The following is a 22,462-nucleotide window of genomic DNA, read 5'->3' on the forward strand; positions in this document are numbered from 1 at the left end:
AATAAAATCAATAATAACAATTATTGCAGTTTTATGAATGACTAATGTACCGTTTTCTAGAGCTATATTGAAGACATTTGATGAGAAAGACAGGGCTCGTTTTACCAAAATGCCGCCTTGCCTCACGTCTCTACTGATATTAATGGGCATAGATATATGGCTTTTTTATGTGGCAGACACCCAAGCATTTTTAAATTATTTTCTTTTTTTGCTTATGAGTGTACTGACATCACTGTCAACAACTCTCAAGGTTTCCATACACTTAATATTATCAAAAGATTTTGATATGGCAAGCACATTGAGGGGTGAATTATTGCTAACCGAATACATAAGTACATTTCCCCGAAGGCACTGAGTTTCAGGACAATCGAGTCTTTTCTGAAAATCTAAATGATTATCCTCAAAGCTTTGTCGGCTCTTCACCAAAAAAATGCCTTCCCGTCTTTTTGTTGCTTCCCTCCAATCGCTTGTCAATGATGCCTAATTGTCAATAATTGTAAGCCCTTGTCAATGATGGTCTAATTTCTTCTGTCCTCAATCACTTGCTGCCACGACGTCATAATTCAGCTTTTTTTTTTAGTGTTTTTTTTTTTTTTTTTTTTTTAATGGTCCTGTCAATTTTAAATTCTTGATCAACCTGCCTGAGACCCTAGGCAGGCGCGACTTGCTAAAAGATAACAAACAAGTATTGGTTCAATACGAAAGGCACACTTACTCCCGCCGTTTATCCGTGCCAAATTAACTAAACACTTGGAAAACTATAGGTTCTACGACTATCTTAGCTCTATGACTATCGAACCTTAGTTCTACTGCCATATAGATAAATAACTAACATCATTTTTAAACAACCCTAATGAGGGGGGATTAATGCCAGGATTGCCTCTCACTCAATTGAACTATCTGTCTTGGCTTTTTCTACAATTAGCCATGACTTGATGCCCACAACTATTCGATTTTTATTCAAAAATCAAAAAGCCAGAAAAAAAAAGCCAGCTATCCCGTCTTTTTGCTACTTCCCTCAAATCGCTGAGGGCCTTTAACCCTTGCAAATGATGGTCTAATTTCTTCTACCCTCAATCACTTGTTATCATGATGTCATAATTAAGTGTTTTTTTGTCCTTCATCCCTCGCAAATGGCCCACTTTTCAGTCGAGCCTCGGACCATTTAAGAGATACATATTTAGCTCTATTACTCATAATTTAAAGACGTATTAATAACAGTACTGAAAATAGATTTATTTGAAGTGGCAATATTATTTAAAGCGACAAGCATTATTACTTACTGTTTGATGTATTAATACATAAACACAAAAAGGGAAAAAATTAAAGTATATCAGTTCCTTTGTCTCAAAATTTTTGGCATTATTCGTAAAACCTCAAATTCAATACTTTCGTCATCGTACCAAGCCGTGACATGCATATTATCAACCATAAAAAAATATAACCTATCTACGCACTTTTTTTTCCTATAAATAGATCTTGGATCTTCACCAAGTATATGAGAAATGGCATTTTTAGCTTCATTGATGTCTTTCAAATAACAAAGCATATAACAACCCGACCCACTCGAGAACCGTTGCAACTGGGTTGTAGCATTGTCACTGAACTTAACCGGAATTCTCTTCTTGTTTTTATTACTAAGCCAATTTGCAACCCGAACATCAGAATTATGATTTGATACGGAATCAAGGTTCAAATCAACGCAACTACTGACATTACTACTATTCAAGTCAGTTTGAACATTTGCACCATTCTCATTTGTGACTGAAGGATCACTATCATCTTCCAAGGCACAATTAGAACTAGAAACAAAGCAACGATCAGGGATGGAAATATTCTCCTGCCTATTTAAATCATACTGACTTTCCTTATCTTTCACTTGCTTCTCTGATGAATGATCGCTTATCAAATCCTTTGAAATAGATAAATGACTATTTTGACAGTCCATTACATCGTCACTTAAAGATACATTTTCAAACGCACTGTCAAAATCTTTTACCTCGTTGACAGGCTCCAAACCTTCAGAGTTCATGTTTGACAGTTCACTTTCAAAGAGTAAATTTCTTTTCTTCAAACCGTCTGCAGTGTCATATTCAGGTATATATGGCTTTATATCTAGGACAGGGGTTCCATCAAGAAGATCCAAACCACTTAGATGAAGCACCGAACCTTTAAAAATCATGTAAAAATTAAATAATACATTAAACAAAGGAACAAACAAACAAAATTGTTAAAGTAAACACATGCTTCGTGGTTCCATATCGAACACTACTCATTTACGCTGTATTCAAATAATTAGTTTACTGTGTACAAGATACTCTTTAAATTGATGCGTCAAGGTCTTGAAAACCATTAAAACCAAATAAAAGGCTTATCTTTAAAGCCAATTGGTCTTATGGAAAAAGATGACGTGATCTGTCTGTGGTATATACACTCTTTTTAGGGGGCATAGAAGGTAGCTACCGATATCCAAACTGTAAGACCTACAATATATTATATATTTCAAAATGTACTTAAAAAAACAAAATAGGTTTTGCTTAAAAACAAACTATTTTTGGAGTCTCCCTCTTTTCTGTCCAAGGGCTGAGGCCAATTGATTATAACACAAAATACTTCCAAATTATTGAAGGAGAAATTTCCAAATTGGTAAAATTCTAACAGGTGATGCTACTTGCAACCTCAGGATTTCCCACCAAAACCTTCAACGAAAGGGGTGTGTGTGCCCATGTGGCTTGCTTTGAACTCTTACGGAAACCTATTCAGACATTTAAAAGCCTAGAGCCTTTGATGTAGGGGTTTAAAAAAAAGGAAAGAATCAACCTTACAAAACTTGATTGTGTTGTTATAATTTATGTAATACAAAGTATTTAATCACTACCTCTATCTTTCTGTAAAGAGTTTTTTAGTTTTCACAAATCCCAAGAAGAATGATTTCCCTCTTAAATCTCAACAAGGGAATTAAGATAAACTTGAAAATTTGTACAAACATGGGGACTTATTTAAAAATTAACAGCAAGATTTACATAGTAGGAGAACCCAAGTCAGACATCAAGGAATGAAATGAATCACAAAAAAAAAATTCTTTTGAAAGATGTATTTTTGTCACGGCCACTGAAGTACTTAGACAAGAGATCAGTTTATTTGAAAATTTCAACCACGAGCTTAATTAAATGAAACTCACTCTGTGACATCCTATAACATACAGCTTTTTTCAGAAAATAAATTCAAAACAAATATGATTTTTTTTACAACAAACTGGGTACATTTGCTTTCTTACAATGTACATTGTTCCGACACTTCTACAGTTTTATGTTGTTCTTTTATTTTGATAGCTTTCCTTTTTGTCTCTGATGCTTCTCAAAACTGGTTTCAGATTTCCTTCTTTAGCTTCTCGATTGATCATTCAACTGTAGTCAGAGAAGATACTGACATCGCATTTTCCTTGGAGACGTCTGGGACATCCTAGCAAAATCTTATACTCTATTTTTCACTTTTAGCTCTTAAGTATTCAGGAGAATACGCGAACACGAGAGTGTAAGAGATACGCTTTTCAGTTCCTCTTGTAATCTCAAGATTTTTAAATTTCCACCATATGTTGCACACTGGTTTTGGAGTTGGAGTCCTTAGGCATTCCCCGAAAATTTATGCATTATATCCATACGAAAATTCTATACTTCTATTTTCTTGTCTCCTATTGATTTTAAAAAGCGAAGATTCGTTAAAATCAATTTACATTTTATATTTTCTGCAAAACTCCAAACGTAAGTTTTCTGAAGTCCAGATAATCTTGTGTTCCGTTTTCTCAGCATTGTAAAAAAAAACCACGTCTCCGATTTCTTTTCCTACAATGCAAAAACTGGAAAACAAATATCATTCTTAATTAGAAGGCAACTGGCCATTACCCGTTCCGGTTTTGCTAACACTGCCAAATAAAGATCGGTCTTTAGATTTAGGCCAACCACTTCAATCCTGGCTTCAGAAAGTTTCGGGCACAGTTGTCTCAAATTATCCTAATCTTTTTCAGGTACTTGACGAATTGTTTTATAAGTCTCAATTTAACACGATGAGGTGGTAATGACACTTTCTGGTAGAGCCAAGGTAGCAGTGATAACGCTTTTCCGAACAAGAATTAAACTGTCTCAGTTTCAGCCAGTCCTCAGGCCAGTGTAGATTCAGTTGTCTCAGTCCACTGTAGATACAGTATATTGTTGAGGGTCAGTTTTGTCAAGTGCCAATGCCTGGTTCTACCGTCCCATTGAGGAAGAATGAAGGATATCTTAAATAGCTTCCCTGGTCACCTGATAATAGGGTTAGGATTTTGACATCCCCACAATTTTTTTTCATACCTACGATTTTTTCATTAGTCACAGGTTTTTCATCATAACTTTCATTAATTTGAACATGAATATCCCTTAGGGAGGAATGCAAATACATTACCATTATGTAGCAAGACTGCCTTGAATCTAGTTTTTAATAGTTAATAGATATGCGTCGTTCTAACGAATCATTTTTATTTTTGAAAGCACTACTTGATCCCATGTACATCATTACAGTCAACTAGAACCCATTCTTTAGATAAGTTCTGAGTAAATTCTCTCTATTGGAGCCTATGAAACAAAGATTAGGTCCAGATAATGGCAGGTTTCCGTTTTTTAGCCTTGATCCGATTAATTCGGTTGTATTTTTGACAGTCATAAGTCTTACACTAGGTCCCCGAAATCTACAAGAGAAAAGCTTAAGAAACCCTGTCAACAGAAAAATTGAAACTAGACATATTCTGTGTAGCTAATGCGTCCGAGTTTTCTGACTTACTCAGGATGCCATTTAAATTAGAAGGTGGCTCGAAAACTGGTTTTTCTGGATCATGAAATTTTTCTGGATTGGAAGCACACTTGAGTCAAGGTTGGACAAGTTATTTTCTTTTCTGTATTAAACGCCATATCAAATAGTTCGTGGTAACGAACTGTAGTAAGGAGCGACCCGGCTCAATAGTAACCAAAACTCTAAAAAATGGAATTTTGATAACAATACCTACATTAAAAGAATCGCATTTTAATGCTGATTTTAAATATATAAGTTTCATCAAGTTTAGTCTTACCCATCAAAAGTTACGAGCCTGAGAAAATTTGCGAACCCTACTGTAGAAGTTTCAAGCTCCTATCTACAAAAATGTGGAATTTTGTATTTTTGCCAGAAGGCAGATCACGGATGCGTGTTTATTTGTTTTTTTGTTTTTTTTTCCCCAGGGGTGATCGTATCGACCCAGTTGTCCTAGAATGTTGCAAGAGGGCTCATTCTAACGGAAATGAAAAGTTCTAGTGCCCTTTTTAAGTGACCAAAAACATTGGAGGGCACCTAGGCCCCCTCTCACGCTAATTATTTTACCAAAGTCAACGGATCAAAATTCTGAGATAGCCATTTTATTCAGCGTAGTCGAAAAACCTTATAACTATGTCTTTGGGGACGACTTACTCCCCCACAGTCCCCATGGGAGGGGCAACAAGTTACAAACTTTGACCAATGCTTACATATAGTAATGGTTATTTGGAAGTGTACAGGCGTTTTCAGGAGGATTTTTTTGGTTGGGGGAGGGGTTGAGAAGAGGGGGATATGCTGGGGGAACTTTCCATCGATAATTTGTCATGGGGGAAGAAAATCTCCATGAAGGGAGTGCAGGATTTACTAACATTATTTAAAAAAACAATGAAAAAATAAATATGAAAAAGTTCTTTCAGCTGGAAGTAAGGAACAGCATTAAAACTTAAAACAAACAGAAATTATTACCCATTTGAGGGGCTCACCTCCTCCTAATACCTCGCTCTTTACGCTAAAGTATTTTTAGTAATTTCAACTATTTATTCTACGGCTTTTGTGATTCTGGGGTCATTCTTAATGAATTGGGACAAAATTTAAGCTTTAGTGTAAAGAGCGAGGATCTGACAAGGGGGCGAACCCCCTCATATATGTAATAAAAATATGAGAATACACAAGTTCTTTACGTAAGCTCATTAATAAGTTACGTAAATCTTTTACTAATAAAAATATTCGTAAAAAATTAAAAGTTCTAGTTGCCTTTTTAATTAACCAAAAAATCGGAGGGCAACTAGGCTTCCTCCCCCGCTCTTTTTTTTCTCAAAATCATTCGATCAAAACTATGAGAAAGCCAAAAAAAAAAAAAATGCAAATTTCGTTTTAATTATTCCTCTGCGGAGAGCCAAAATCAAAACATGCATTGATTCAAAAACGTTCAGAAATTAAATAAAAAAAACAAGTTTTTTTAACTGAAAGTAAGGAGCGGCATTAAAACTTAAAACGAACAGAAATTACTTCGTATATGAAAGAGGCTCCTTCCTCATCAGCGCCCCGCTCTTTACGCTAAGGTTTTTTACTGTATTAAAAAGAAGAATTGAGAGACAGAGTCAAACGTTAGCGTAAAGAGCGGGGCATTGATGAGGAAGCAGCCTCTTTCATATACGAAGTAATTTCTGTTCGTTTTAAGTTTTAATGTCGCTCCTTACTTTCAGTTAAAAAAACTTGTTTTTTTTATTTAATCATAGAAATACCCAAGTACGGAATGAGTTGTTCTTGCATTCAAACCACAAATGAAGAGCTTCCTCGCACCTTTTGTATGATTTATGCAATGCCCATGTTTATTCCTGATTTCCAAGTTTCAATTTTAAATGAGAAAAATATAGCTTCACCTCAGTCCTATCCAAACCACTTTCCACTCAGATAATTTTTTTGCCTTAAGATTGCGTTGCTTTAAAGATAGCAAGGAAACAAACATTGAACAGGATTCTGCAAATCAGCGACAGTATACCATAGTTCATGGCAATTAAAAGCTTCATAGATATTAATAATAATAATAAAACATAAACAAGAGCTTATTCTTTTCTGATTCATTTTCTGAATAAAACATAAACAAGAGCACTGTAAAATAAACCTGATGTCATTGAATTTTCTGATTATTCTTTTCTGATTCATTTTCTGAATAAAACATAAACAAGAGCACAGTAAAATAAACCTGATGCCATTGAATTTTCTGATTATTCTTTTCTGATTCATTTTCTGAATAAAACATAAACAAGAGCACAGTAAAATAAACCTGATGCCATTGAATTTTCTGATTATTCTTTTCTGATTCATTTTCTGAATAAAACATAAACAAGAGCACAGTAAAATAAACCTGATGCCATTGAATTTTCTGATTATTCTTTTCTGATTCATTTTCTGAATAAAACATAAACAAGAGCACTGTAAAATAAACCTGATGTCATTGAATTTTCTGATTATTCTTTTCTGATTCATTTTCTGAATAAAACATAAACAAGAGCACTGTAAAATAAACCTGATGTCATTGAATTTTCTGATTATTCTTTTCTGATTTATTTTCTGAATAAAACATAAACAAGAGCACTGTAAAATAAACCTGATGTCATTGAATTTTTTGTTTATTCTTTTCTAATCCATTTTCTGAACAAAACATAAACAAGAGCACTGTAAAATAAACCCGATGTCATTGAATTTTCTGATTATTCTTTTCTGATTCCAATGGGCAAAAAAAATCTAAAAAAAAGTAAGGGACACTTATACAGCTACATTATCATTTTCATTCCATGAAGGCGTATTTAGTTGCTGTGAGTGGAATTCTAAAGGCTATTTCTCTGTGCATTATTTATTTAAATAGTTGACTCAGCAACCTGCCTAGAACTGTGTTTCAAATCTGTATCTTGAAAATTAAAATCGTTTTATTAAACATAAAAACTGTACAAAACCTTCTGATCTACCTTTTTCAGATATAGAAAATGTTTATATTGTAGTTTGATTTTGTCAGCGATTCAAAACAGGGCTACATAGAATGTCAGGGCCAACAGATAATAGAATAAGAAAAGTTAGAAGGGTTCTTTGAATTTATCTTCATTTCCAGTATCTAAAATATATTCTTTCATTACAAACAAAAGAGGAAATATTTCATCTGAGAGTGATAACTCCTAAAGGATGAAAAAAAGAAAACAAAAGGGAACAGAGGGAAAAGTGGCAACTCTGGTCTGAGTAGAGAGACTGGACGTTGCGTGCGGATTTTAAAGAAATGGACTTTAGATCTCATTTCGACGCAAAATTCAAACAATGCCCTCTGAACTATAATGATAAAATATTTTGAGATGAGTCTCAGCATACCTTCAACACGTTCTAACTTGGCCAGGGTGAGACCAATTGGATTCATACGATGTGGCGTTCTAGTTGAGAAAACACCGATCCTTTTTCCTCCAAGGCGTGGCGGAGCAATTTTTGCTTTTTTATATTCTCCTTTGTTTTCATGGAAAACCCAAATAAGCCTGTAAAAAGAAAATTGCTTTAAAATCGGGGGGCCTTCAAACAACAAGGTAGAGTACTTAAAATGCAAAGGTTAGGTTCAAAGCGCTTATTTCTTTGAACTGTAGTACAGGCAATCAATTATTTAAGTAAATCTAAGAGTTGTTCTGCTGAAAACACTGCTGAAAATTGATAGACAAAAGAACTGAGACACAATAATTTTTTCTTTTTTAGGCATTGTTATATAGAATAACTCTATTTTCAGCATTGTTATTTATTCGTTTAATGTGTATCGTAACATTGAAGTTGCCATTCCCTCCAAATTTTTTAGATGGTACACCGTACGAAAAAATTTTAATACGAAAAAGTGGATTTCATATACTTTCATAAGGCATAAAGAGACATTAAGCAGCGTTAAAAAAAAGGAAGAAAAATATATATACATATTTAAAGGCCTATATATTAAAGTCCATCGAAAATCTGTACTATGAACCGCCCCCGGACACCGTGACGAGGAATTAGGATCGCCCGCAGACACGATTTTTGAAAGCAAATTATCCAATGAAACTTGGCTTTTGGAACGTGAGGACCTTGGCCTGACTTTTAAAAACAGAACAAGTTGTTAATGAGATGGAAAGATATGGCCTCGACATCCTTGCTCTGTCGGAAGTTCGTTGGACAGGTGCAGGCAGTCAAGCCCTAGAAAAGTGATTCACAATCCTGCACAGTGGCGCCAAAAAAAGACAGAAGCAGGTGTTGCCATAATGCTGTCAAAATCTGCGTTCAGAGCTCTAACTAAATGGACACCAACAAATAAGAGGATCATCGAGGCACGGTTCACTGGTCGACAAACCAAATGATAGAACAAAAGGTAGTTTCTACAACATCAAACAAGCTGTCGCCAAAGATATCCTCAGCCATGATCTCGTCTGCTTTGTTGGCGGCTTCATTACCAAAGTGGGGAACGACAAATTCTACTGTCCTGAAGTTTTTGGCAGTCAAGGCCGCGGCAAAGTCAACGAGAATGGATCAATGTTAGTTGACTTCGCTCTAACAAATGACCTCATCATCGCTGGAACTCTGTTTTAACGTAAAAACATCTACAAATACTCAAAGAATTCGTTGGATGGTCGAACCCATAATCAGATAGACCATATCCTGATAAACAGTCGAAGTCATGAACAGTCGAAAAGTGGAAGTCGAGTCTTCGTGATGTTAGGGCCCACAGAGGAACCGATATCGCCTCAGACCATGCCTTGATGATCGCAAAACTGTCCCTCAAGCTGGAATGTACACAGAAATCATAATCCAATGAAAAGCCCGCCAACGATTCAGAAAAACTCTCAAACACAATAGTTCGTCACAACTTTAATATCCAGCTCCCAAACAGGTTCGAGAGCTTGGCCTTAGATTTTAACAATGAAGGCAGTGTGGAGTCATTCTGGAACACCCTAAAAGAAGCCTATAATCAGACAGCACTAGAAACACTTGGACAAAAAAAAGACCCAAAGATGAATGGTTATCCGATAAGACATGGATCCTCATTGAAGAACGTTAGAAATTAAACAACGTCTTCTAAACGGTGGATATGACCGCAATACATTCTTGAGAAATCATTTATGCCAACATCAAGACAAGCTAGTGAAGAAGAGCACAAGGGGAGATAAAACAGATTTTCTAGAAAAGAAGGCAGCTATGGCAGAAGAAGCAGCCGTATTCCTGACCATTACGCTGTATGAAAACACGGAGTGCTGCGTTCGGACCCACGAAATAAATACAAGGAATTTCAGTGTCATGTCTGGGGTCAAACAGGGATGTGTCCTCTCCCCCCTGCTTTTTGTCCTTGTTATCGATTATGCGCTCCGAGATTGCACAGGGTTTGGGATCTAAATATACGATAATAAACGACTAGCAGATCTTGATTTTGCCGACAACATCACACTGATTGAGCCAAACAAGGAAAGGCTACAGGAGCTTCTCGATGTCATAAAAGAGAAAGCAAGTTTTTTTGGGACTAAAGATTAGTTCGGACAAGACAAAAAGCATGGCAAAAAGCCAAGCTTGACATAAAGTGCGGGGACAATTCAGTAGAGCAGGTAGTGGAATTCAGATACCTCGGAAGCACAGTCGAACAAAGTGGATCAAGCGAAAAGGAGGTACAGCCTAGGATTGGACCATCCAGAGGAGCTTTTAATCGACTAAAGCGAGTTTGACGATCGAAAAAGTACTCCCTGAAACTGAAATTGAGGCTGTTCAACAATAACGTCATCTCTGCCCTCCTCTATAGCTGTGAATGCTGGAAACTGAACCAACAGCAAGAAAAGAGGATTCTCGCTTTCGAGAACAGCAGTCTTCGCAGGATACTGAACACTAACTGGAGGGACCACATAACTAACAAGACAGTTTTCTCTATCATTTATCAACCCCTGGTAACAGATGTCATATGCCAACGAAGATGGCACTACTTGGGACACGTTACCCGTATGGCAGAAGATAGACTCCCCTGAACGGTACTCCAGTGGCAACCAGAGGGAACCCGAAGGAGATGAAACCCAAAAAATACACTTCGTCGTAAATAACACCGGGACTTGAAGTTTATCAATTCGACAGTCCAACCGCAATGCGAAGACGTCTGGGTAGCACCACATATGAGGGATGATTGACGGCATCACTAGTATCGTAACAGTACAAACCTTACGATACCATCTTAGAGCCTAATTGGTAATATGCATAAATCCCTAAGTTTTCAGGATCATATTGCTACAGCGACTCTTTACTACAAGAAATGCGAGGCTACACTATTATGATGTATTTTTCTTTATAATCGCTACGTAACCATATGGATACAAGTTTCCGTACCCTACCCTTAAATGTACCAGAAACAAAGAAAACGCTAACAAGTTATTTGTCTCAGCTTAAAACATATATCAAAACTAATGGCAGATATACCAACTAGGAAAAGTTTCAAGCCCCTCATCGAAAAGATGACCACGATATAATAGCCGAACGTAGTGTTCAAGTCTTTAAACTTTCTCAGACTTTTAATCCGAGCCGAGTCCTTTCTTCCAATGTTACGTTAAAACTGAAGTTGTTGACCCTTCAAAATCTTTTAGATGGTATATCTCATGAAAGAGGTGTAAACTTGCAATATACATAATTTGTCGCAGTTGTCAAACAGTTCGTGTTAACGAATTGTAATTAAGGAGCGATTCGGCTTAATAGAAACCGGAACTGTAAGAAACAAGAGTCTTAATAATAATAGATATATTAAATGAATCGGATTTTGATGCTAATTCTAAATATACAAAATTCATGAAATTTAATCAGTACTTGTGTCTTATAGCCACCTCACTCAAGTTCTGTCAAGAAGTGAAGTTTGGTTAATGCTAATGAAATAAAACAAAATATGATGAAAATATAATACTTTATCAACGAAATTATGAAGACTTTGACATAGAAATATGCGCCCAGAACGCATTAGAATTACCTAGCTCTTGTTTGCACCAGATAACAGACGACGATTCGTAAATCCACAAGTAAATGAAACGAATTGCAGTAACAAATGGTATTCTACTGTGAGAAAACCACGTGTTGATACGCAAACCGACTTGTTTCATACATGGCCTAGTTGTACACTTTCAAAAAGGGTTTTGATCGAAAAAGTATAAACTCATGTTGTTTCAATTGACGCACTGTTTTGTTTTGGGCAACATTCGCTTATCCTGGAAAAGTCTAATTGCCTCTTCTTCAGTTCTTGCCAAATCCCAAATTGTCATTTTAACATCCATGGTCATAGACTATTTCCTATCAACACAGATCGCAAACTGAATGAATTTTACCCCTTGGTCTGAAAAACCGACATTTTGTTTTATTTCATTAGCATTAATTAAAATTCACTTCTCGACAGAACTTGAGTGTGGTGGCTATAAGAAAAAATTACCGTTTAATGTTACCCATCAAAAGTTACGAGCCTGAGAAAATTGCCTAATTTTTAAAAAAGGGGGGAAGCACCTCTAAGAAATCAAGTGATATTAACGAAAATCTCACCATGAGATTCAGAATATCAGAAAACCCTACTATAGAGGTTTCAAGCTCCTACATACAAAAAATGTGGAATTTAGAATTTTTTTGCCAGAAGCAAGATCATGGATGCGTATTTATTTGTTTTTTTTTTCCAGGGGTGATCGTATTCAACCAGTAATCCTAGAATATCGTGAAAGGCCATTCGACAGATCATGATGTTTTGCCAGTAATCCAGCTTACATACGATACCTTGGACAAGGATGAAATTCCAGCTACTATCTATATTTGTGGATATACGGAAAGCGTTTGTTACTATAAGTAGCATAATTTTCAATGAAAAATTGTCAAATTGTGGCATACAAGGTCAGACTACTGTGTTAATAATGCCATATTTGAAAGATAAAGTTGAAGGGGGGCGATGTTAAATCATCGTCTTCAAATCAGTCAAATAATTTTGGGGTACCCCAAGGGTCAATTCTAGGCCCTCTGTTGTTTCTAATTCATGTTAATGATATAAGTAATTCAATTTGCAGACCTAGGGCTGACCGCTTTATTCGCTGATGACACAGCCTGTGTTGTTTCTGAAGTTGATGAAGATAGTGTAAAACATAATTTAACTTTTGCATTTAAAAGACTAGTAGCATGGTTTACGGCAAATAGGCTAGCTTTGAATGCTTCAAAAACTAAATTTATAGTATATTCACATACATCACGAGCCCTTCCAGGTCTTAAATTGATTAAGTCCTCTGTGTTAAGTACAGAGATAAGACGTGTTGATACATTTTGTTACCTAGATATACTGGTTGACTCGAATTTAAGTTGGAAGTCATATATCAAACAGTAGTAACTAAAACTAAAAAAACGGAATGTTGATACCAATCAAGTTTAGTCTTACAAAGTTACGAGTCTGAGAAAATTTGCCTTATTTTCGAAAAAACGGGAAAACATCCCCTAAAAGTCATAGAATCTTAATAAAAATCACACCATCAGATTCAGCGCATCAGAAAACCATACTGTAGAGGTTTCAAGCTCCTATCTACAAAAATGTAGAATTTTGTAGTTTTGGCCAGAAAAAAGATCACGGATGCGTATTTATTTACTTTTTTTATTTTTTTTTTCAGATGTGATCGTACCGACCCAGTGTTCCTAGAATGTCGCAAGAGGTCTCATTCTAACGGAAATTCAAGGTTCTAATGCCCATTTTAAGTGACCAAAAATTGGATGGGCCCCTCCCACACTCATTTTTCCAAGTCACCGGATCAAAATTTTGACATAGCCAATTTGTTCAGCATAGTCGAAATAACTATGCCTTTGAGGACGACTTAATCTCCCACAGTCACCAGGGGAATGGCCGCAAGTTATAGTATTGGTTATTGGGAAGTATACAGATGTTTTCAGGGGTGATTTTTTATGGTGGTGGGGGGGGGGGGGGTACGTGGGAGGATCTTTCCACGAAGGAGTTTATTATGAGGGAAGAGAATTTCCATGAAGGGGGCGCTCGATTTTCCAGCATTATTTAAAAAAAAAACAATGAGAAATTAAATAAAAAAGAACAAGTTTTTTCAACTGAAAGTAAGGAGCAACATTAAAAATTAAGAAGAACAGAGATTATTACGTATATGAGGGTGTCCGTCCCCTCCTCAATACCTCGCTCTTTACGTTAAAGTATTTTTAGTAATTTCAAAAGAGCTATTTATTCTAATTAAACGGCCTTTGTGATTCAGGGGTCATTCTTAAAGAACTGGAACAAAATTCGAACTTTAGTGTAAAGAGCGAGGTATTGACGAGTGGGCGAACCCCCTCATAAACGTAATAAAAATATACGAATATAAAAGTTCGTTACGTGAGTTAATTTGCAAGTTACGTATTTTTATTACTAATAAAAACGTTCTTAAATAAAATTAAAGTTGTAATGGCCTTTTTAAGTAGCCAAATAAAATGGAGGGCAATTAGTCCCCCTCCCCCACCCCTTTTTTATCAAAATCGTCCGATCAAAACTTTGAGAAAGCTATTTAGCCAAAAAGCAAAAATTAATATGCAAATTTCGTTTTAATTATTCATGTACAATGAGCCAAAATTTAAAGCTGCATTAATTCAAAAACGCTCAGAAATTAAATTGAAAAAAAAAGTTTTTTAACCGAAAGTAGGAGCGATATTAAAACTTAAAATGAACAGAAATTATTCCATATACGAAAGGGGCTGTCCCCTTCTCGAAACACCGCTCTTTGCGCTAAAGTTTGACTCTTTGTCACACTTCTACTTTTTAAAAGAATAAAAAACTTTTGTGTAAAGAGCGGACGCTGAGGAGGGGATAGCCCCTTTCATATACGGAAAAATTTCTGTTAGTTTTAAGTTTTGATGTTTTTCCTTACTTTCAGTTAAAAAAATTAGTTTTTTTATTTAATGAATAGTCTAAGAATGAACTTTGGAAGGAGCATAGGTATTATGCAACGTATCAAATTCTTTTTGCCTCTGGAAGCTATGCGTTCTATTTATTTGTGATCAATACGAAGCTCTTGTTCATTCTTACTTAAGTTACTGCACAATTATTTACTTAAATACTTTCAGATCCCATTTTATTCTACTCCAAAGACAACAAAATAAGGCGCTTCGTATTTTAAACGGCTTTCTCCCTTCCCCAGCATCTCTTCCAAATAAGTCCTCTACAAAGTTTATATTCTTTATTGAATATTCTTCCTGTTAAACTGACAGTTACTTTTCATTCGTAATTAAAGTTAAGCAAAATCTCCTGACACTGCCTAACTATTTCTTTTCTTTTGATTTGTCCCAATTGCTGTGACATCTTCACAGCTAACTCGCAATACACGCAAACTACGCCAGCCATTGATAATTTCAGAGAGGTCCCGTTTTTCTGTAAAAAATAGTTTGGTTGCTGCATGGAACAAATATGAGTCTGCTTTCGATTTTGATTTGTCATTAGGAATTTCAAAAGTCCTTCCTTTTGCATAATTATTTTACTTATATATTCATTATTATTATTCAATTGATTTTTGTTTGTTTTTGGGTCTTTTTCTCGGGTCTTCATTTCCCTCTTGTAGTCCCATTGTGGTTGAAAAAAATTGAATTTTTTTGTTTTTGTTTTATTTATCGTCGGGTGGGATGTCTGCTGTGGCGTGGTGAGTAATTAATATTTTATCAATTTTTCTCTCTCTTTCTTCTTTCTTTGACTGATTATCCATATATATCGTTATTTATTACTTTAGTCGTTTCATCTCTGAAAAACAAGCTTGTCTCTCATTCAGATATTAGTATGCTTTATATGTTATGTATATATGATTGAAAAATAAATGAATCTCTCCAGCATGGACTAAAAAGCTTTACGTCGACTTGCACTCTTTAGGCTCTGGTTCAATTACTAGCGAAAATCATCCTCTTTGGACCCAGGCAAGAACTAAACGCTGCTTTCAAAAATGTAATGCCATATCCATCAATCTGGCCTAAGGCCCACACTTTCTGTAAAACTGCAGAGGTTAGGCCCTAACCACGTCCTAGGAACAAGCTAGAATCGCCGGACTAGGAAAAAAGAAAGAAAAAGGAAAAACCTGAAGTGTTGCTCCTGCACCCAAAAAAGAGCAAATATAAAAAATGGCAGAGATAAGTCAAATACTTATGTTCCTTTCTTCAAGAGCCAAAACCACGTATTCACATGATGATTTTGCACTATTGGTTGAAAAACTTCCCCAGAAAATGCTCACTTGCCATGCGCGGGAGAGAACGCAGGCAAACAAGGTGATTGCAGCTTCAAAGCCAAGAAATCGTGCCGGAAGCCACGAAATCGTGACAACAACCACCTTACAGCTTTCGTTTTTTGTTAGCATTTCAAAGGAGACTAAGAAGAAAAATAAATCTGGCGTTACGAACTCTTTTGCAGAATTAGCTGATTTTCCCGATAAGCATCTTGAGATTAGTGGTTCGAGTTTACCAGATACAACGGTGAATTCAGAAAATTCTGCTTCATCGGACTTGGACACAATAAAATTCAATATCCGGAAAGATATTGAGAAAGAAGTTCCTGAAAAAGTTTGAATATCAAATAGTGCGGATATTGTTGACTCTATCATTTCTCAGGTTCACGACTCTATGCTCGTCCAGTATTCGACAAAGCTTGATGAGATTGAAAACAAAGTACGGGCTCTCCAAAACGCGAACCCAGCCGTAGAAAACAGGGTTGAACAGCTAGAAAAACGGCTGAATCAGCTCGTATTTCATGGTGTTGACCAAAGTAGGGGTCTTCCCATCTCTGAGTGTGTATTGAATGTGGTTACGGATGAAATGCAAATTTCTGATTTTCTCCGACGGCAATAGTTTCTGTATTTAAATTTCAAGCAAATCCCACTGATTCAGGCACCATTCTAAATGCAAAAAAGCGCCCTTCGCCTGTGTTGGTTGCGTTCAAGTCTGCTGAAACGGGAAAAGAAGTGTTTGCATCTAAGTCAAAGATTGCTCGGTCGGGATTTTTTGTTAACGAGTACCTAACATCAAAAAAGAAGCAGATTCTTGACTTGGCTAAGAGTAAGCTCGGAACCAGAGATGTTTGGTCGAATAACGGGACGATTTTTGGAAAAGACTCCACGGAGAGGTCTGTAAAATTCGAACTATGGCTGAAGTGGTCTGTTTGCCAAATCTGACCACATAATCTTGAGTTGTGTAAATTATGTTGTTCTATTACTTGTATGCTTGTTTTCCCCTTTGTATTTTATAGTCAAAAAAATTTCAATTCCTTTCGTATTTCTCTCTTTCTTTTCCCTTCTTCTTTCTGCCTATCAGTATGTTTTAAGAAAATTTTCTGACCAGAATATATGTGATTGAATTTCAATTTTCGAGTCAAATGAAGCTCCCATCTAAGCGAATTGCTTCAAAAATAAAAAAAGATGGCAGGACCAGCAAAAATTAAACATGAAATGTAAACAAGAAACTATGAACCCACAAGGTGATGTTTTAGCTAGTTAACACAGTTAGAATAAGGACTTTAGGGATTTTTTCAGGAAATAGTGACTTAGGAGCCATTAAAGACCAAGACAAGACCCCGTAATAACAACAAGATTTAACTCTTGAAAAAGAAAAAAAAAACTAAACATGTCCTATGGTCGTAACATTCATTTAAGTTTATTATAATTTCAGGATAATAAGAAAATATATAATTTTAATAAAAAACACTTCGGGATAGAGGCGTTGAAAACTAACAGATATCCAATTATTTTTCAGACACCAATTATGACTGAAATTAAAAGCAAAAAGCCCAATAAAACACGGCTTCAACATTTTTTCTAGCTCAAAAGCTCAAACCAGTCACCTTACCAAGCAGAAACTTAATTGATTTAATTTTTCTAATCTTTGCTTACATTAGTAGGTCACAGAGAAATAGATAATAAAGTTAGGCAATTTAAGGGATTTTGGGAGACAGTTTTCTTTTTATGAATAAAATCTTCAGAAACATCCAACCAAGTTCAATGTTAAACTTTGGAAGATCAGCTGAAGACAACCCCGCACAAGAACAAAAATGTCGAGGTACTTTCGGCAGCAACTGCCCTTAATCCCATTTAAAGAGCCACAGCTTCAACGTTGCCAATTATAATTACATGCCGAAAATTCCAATGTAAAAGGCGTAAATTCCAACATACGCTCATAAAATAAAAAAAAGAATGTTCCGATATTCTATAGAATCTTAAGGTCAGATTTCGCGTTAGGTAGTTTTACGCTTGTAAGATTATTTGACTTTATTTCTGCTCCTTCTTGGCTTAATGGAGCTCTTTACTTTTCTCTGAAGAAATTGTTAGTGGAAAAACTTTTTGAGATTAATTTTTATTCGGTTTTTATTGACATAGTCTTTTTCATGAAAAAAATAGTATTTTATAACTTTCCAGTTTTTTCCTATAAGAATCCTTAGTATGGGTTGCTATTTGTATGTTGGAGAAAATTTTTTAACAATTTTTAATCCTGACACAGACAGTGTTTATTAATTTAATTTTATAGCTTCTGAATTTGATCTGAAAATTAAAACTTAAAATCATTCCCAAAAGATTCTATCTATGCTCTTTGACAATATGGATACATTTATACTCTTTTTATTTATATTAATTGTAGTAGGAGAAGTAGTAATAGTAGTATCCCAAAGAGTTTCAACTAAATACCCCTAGTCATTCTCGATATATAGCTAAGGTGTATTATTGGCAATCATAAACACAATTTTAAAGAAACATTAAGTTTTAAAGCATAATGGGCCAATTGCATAATCGTGGGGGGTTGATACGCCTAATATTCCAAAAGATATAGTTGCTGGACCGTTCTACTATGCTGGATAAAATGGCTGTTTCAAAATTTTGACTGGATGCGTTTGGAAAGCGAATGGGTTTAAGAGAAGGGCTACTTGCCCTCCTATCACTTTTCACTCTTAAAAAGGGCACTAGAACTTTTAATTTTGAATCAAATTAGCATCTTTATAAGTTACAATGATATTTCTGGCTATTACGGAGAGGTACTGCTATTATATTGCTTATATGCCATTTTGAAAACCTGCACGCATACAGTTTTTTCGTTTAATTGAAACTCCTAAAATTTGCCTGAAAGTGTCATCTTAATACCATTAACGTCATTAGTTACAGCAACAGTAGCGGTATTACTAAAAGTATACATATAGTGCCTGCTACCTCGTTCAAAATCCCCCACAACTTACCCTTAAAGGTCTAAATTAATAGTCTAAGTTGTTTTTGAGATACTGCTTTGTCACCTTTTTGAAAATCCACATGCTCATAGTTTGTTCTGATTTAGTTCACAATCTGCCTAAATATTCCTTAGAAGCTTCACCTTAATGTCCTTAGCATGCGCAGTAGCAGCAGTAGGCGCATATCACCTTTGGTTTCTTCAATATCGGTTTAAAAAAACAGAAAGTTTAAGCTTAATACATACCATCAACCGTTCCTGAAGCATTTCTGATGCGTCCGCTAGACAACCTGTGTGGGCAGAGTGTATTTCGAATTAGTTCCATACAGTATCTATATATCCACATTTTTCGCCTTAATATCCTTAGTTTCACTAGTAGTAGAAGCAGAAGTAGTAGAATTAATTTTAGTAGCCTAAGCTTTAGTGGCAGTAGTAGGAATAATAGTAACAGTAGCAGTAGTTTGAGTAGAAGCAGTAGCATTAGGATGCAAATATTTTCCTTTGGTTAGTTCAACATCCCACACCATAAGCCCAGTTATTTTCAACTTCATACACCAATGTTCTGATTCAGTTCATCTCCCCCCTCCCCCCGCAAAATTTCTTGGAATTTTCACCTTCATATCCTTAGACATGGTTGTAATACTAGTCACAGTAGTAGTATTGATATTACTAGCAATAGTATTGAATAGCGGTAGTACTACTAGCGGCAATAGTATTAACATTTGCCTTTTGGTGAGTACAACATCATTCTAAAAGTCCGAGAAGATTCAATTTAATACAATTAGCCGTTGCTATGACATTTCTGATATATCCTTTTGACAATCTGTATGTTCATATACTTCTTGAAATTTTCATCTCAATGCTCTTAGCCCTACAAGTAGTTGCAATAGAAGAAGAAGTAGTAGCAGTAGTAAATGTAGCAGTAAATGTAGTAGTAGCAGTAGTGTGCACATATACCTTTGGGTGAGATGATCTTCCCCTTTAAGTATTATCTGAAAGTTCCAACTAAATACCCAAATCAATTCTTGAGATATGCTATTTTGACAATGTGCATGCAGATAGCGTCTTTTGATTTAGTTTAAATTTTCCCTTAATGCTGTAGATAGAGTAGTTTAGTAGTAGTAGTGGTGGTAGTTGTAGCAGTATTTGTAACATGCAAACATTGCCTTTTTGATCATCTCCCTTATCATTTCCTGAATCTTCCAAATTAATATACTCAGTTACTCCTGTATTGCACCCTTTTGACAATCCAAATCCGCATAGCGTGTTTAGATTCAGTTCATCACTCCCCTTAGCATTCTCTGAAATGCTCACGTGAATACCCTTCGTCTTCATGGAAATAAGTTCAAATATGCATACTTTTCTCAATAACATATACTATGTGTAAAATTGAACGAATTACCTTACTTACAGCTATTGCCCTGAGGACTTTGGGAGGTTGACATTTCCATAAGGCATAATTACTGGATCTTTCGACAATTATGAATAAAATAGCTCTCATAAATTTCGATCGGATATGTTTTGGCTAATGATAGGCTTGGGGGGGGCTGATTGCCCTTCATTCACTTTTGACTCTTAAAAAGGGCATTAAAACTTACCCGTGCCAAATTAACCAAACCCTTGGAAAACTGTAGGTTCTATCACTATCTTGACTCTATGAGTCTGTCTTCTGAATTTGAATTTGATCTTGGTTCTACTGTCCTAGGAATGACGCAAGGACATATAATAGATAGACATATCTATTAACAAATGAACTAACATCATTTTTATACAATCCTAATAAGGGAGGGATTAATGCAAGGTTTGCTTCTCACTCAATTGGACTATCTGTCTTGGCTTTTTCTACAATTACCCATGACTTGGTGCCCACAACTATTACATTTTAATTCAAATCCTAATACAATCCTAATATAGGAGGGGGGAGGGGTTAATGCCAGGTTTGCTTCTCACTCAATTGGACTTTTTGTCTTGGTTTTTTCTACAATAAGCCATGACTTGATGCCCACAACTATTCCATTTTATTTCGACTTTTAATCAAATGAACTCCAACCGATCCAAAGTTTATACGACTACCCGATCCATAAAAAGCCTATATGCCCCTGGCATAACTTAAAACCCTTGCCCATGGGCTCTGAGGGATTGTGTTCATCTTAAAGGCATTGCTATATGATTTTTGGACTATTGATAGCAAAATGGCTATATAACAATTTCAACTGAATACTTTTTGGGAAAAGAGGATGTCAGGGAAGGGGCTAGTTCCTCTCCATCATGTTTGACTCTGAAAAGGAAACTAGAACTATACATTTCAAATCAAATGAGCCTCTTATAAAGTTCAAACGAACACCCTTTCCATAAAAACCTTATATGCCCCTGGGGCATAATTTACAACCCAAACCCCCAGAATCTGGGGGATTCTGTCCACCCCAAAGGCCTTATTATACAATCTTTGGATAATTTCGGAACTAATGACTATCTCAAAATTTCTATCGGACGAATTTGTGGAAAATACCGTGTAGGGGAGGGGGGACTACTCCCGATGACTTTGACTCTTAAAAAGAGAACTAGGACATCTGACTTCCAATCCAATGAGCCAACTTCAGAATTTATACGACCGTCCTTTACATGAAAACCTTATATTGCCTCGGGACATAACTTACAACCTTTGCACTGAGGCCTGTGGCGGGGGGTGTCATCCTCAAAAACAAAATTTCCAGACCTTTTAACTACGCTGAACAAAATGGCTATCTTCAAAATTTCGAGTTGATGTTTTTGGAATCGATGGGCGCGGGGGGGGGACATGTTGCCCTCTAATCACTTTTGATTATTAAAAAGAGCACTAGCCCTTTCAATTTCCAATCAAATGAGCCTTTTTCGAAGTTTCTACGACAATAGATGGCCATCTCTAAATTTTTATCAGATACTTTCTGGAAAAATACGAGGTGTGAGGGGGGGGGTATCCATCCTTCGATCACTTTGAATCTCAAAAAGAACTCTAGAACTTCTGATTACCAATCCAATGAGCCCCCTCCGACGTTTAGCGAATACCCTCTCAATAAAAACCTTATACGTCCCCAGGGTATAACTTACAACCCTTGCCCTGAGGGCTGTGGGAGAGTTGTCATCCTCACAGACAAGGTTTCCGAACCTTTTACCTTCGCTAAACAAAACGGCTATCTAAGAATTTAGATAGGATGCGTTTGGGGCAACGGTGGGCGTGGGATTGGTTGCATTCGAATCACTTTCGACTATTAAAAAGGGCACTAATTCTTTCAATTTCTAATCGAATGAGCCCTTTTTCTACGACAACTCCTTCGATACTAAGTGCCTTGGTCTAAAAAAAAAAACAAAAAAAGAATAATACATTGTACCCACATCGCTCTCTACTTAGGCATTTTTATATTTTGTAATCACAGTCGTAACATCAAGATTTTTACCTACTACTGGC

At 35.9% G+C, this 22,462-nt stretch overlaps 1 protein-coding gene across 1 annotated transcript in view; it reads right to left on the reverse strand.

The window, feature by feature from the left end:
• Positions 1-1,272: 1,272 nt before the first annotated feature.
• LOC136029291 (tRNA (adenine(37)-N6)-methyltransferase-like) overlaps positions 1,273-22,462 on the reverse strand; it is a 35,481-nt gene continuing 14,291 nt past the window's right edge. The window contains exons 3-4 of the mRNA XM_065707548.1: positions 8,179-8,336; positions 1,273-2,169 (exon numbers count right to left, since the gene is read on the reverse strand). Coding sequence (XP_065563620.1) covers positions 1,334-2,169; positions 8,179-8,336 — 994 coding nt within the window. The 3' untranslated portion in view covers positions 1,273-1,333. The remainder of the gene's footprint in view (positions 2,170-8,178; positions 8,337-22,462) is intronic.

The sequence above is a fragment of the Artemia franciscana genome, chromosome 7 (assembly GCF_032884065.1).
Source record: "Artemia franciscana chromosome 7, ASM3288406v1, whole genome shotgun sequence".
In the NCBI taxonomy this organism is placed as follows: domain Eukaryota; kingdom Metazoa; phylum Arthropoda; class Branchiopoda; order Anostraca; family Artemiidae; genus Artemia; species Artemia franciscana.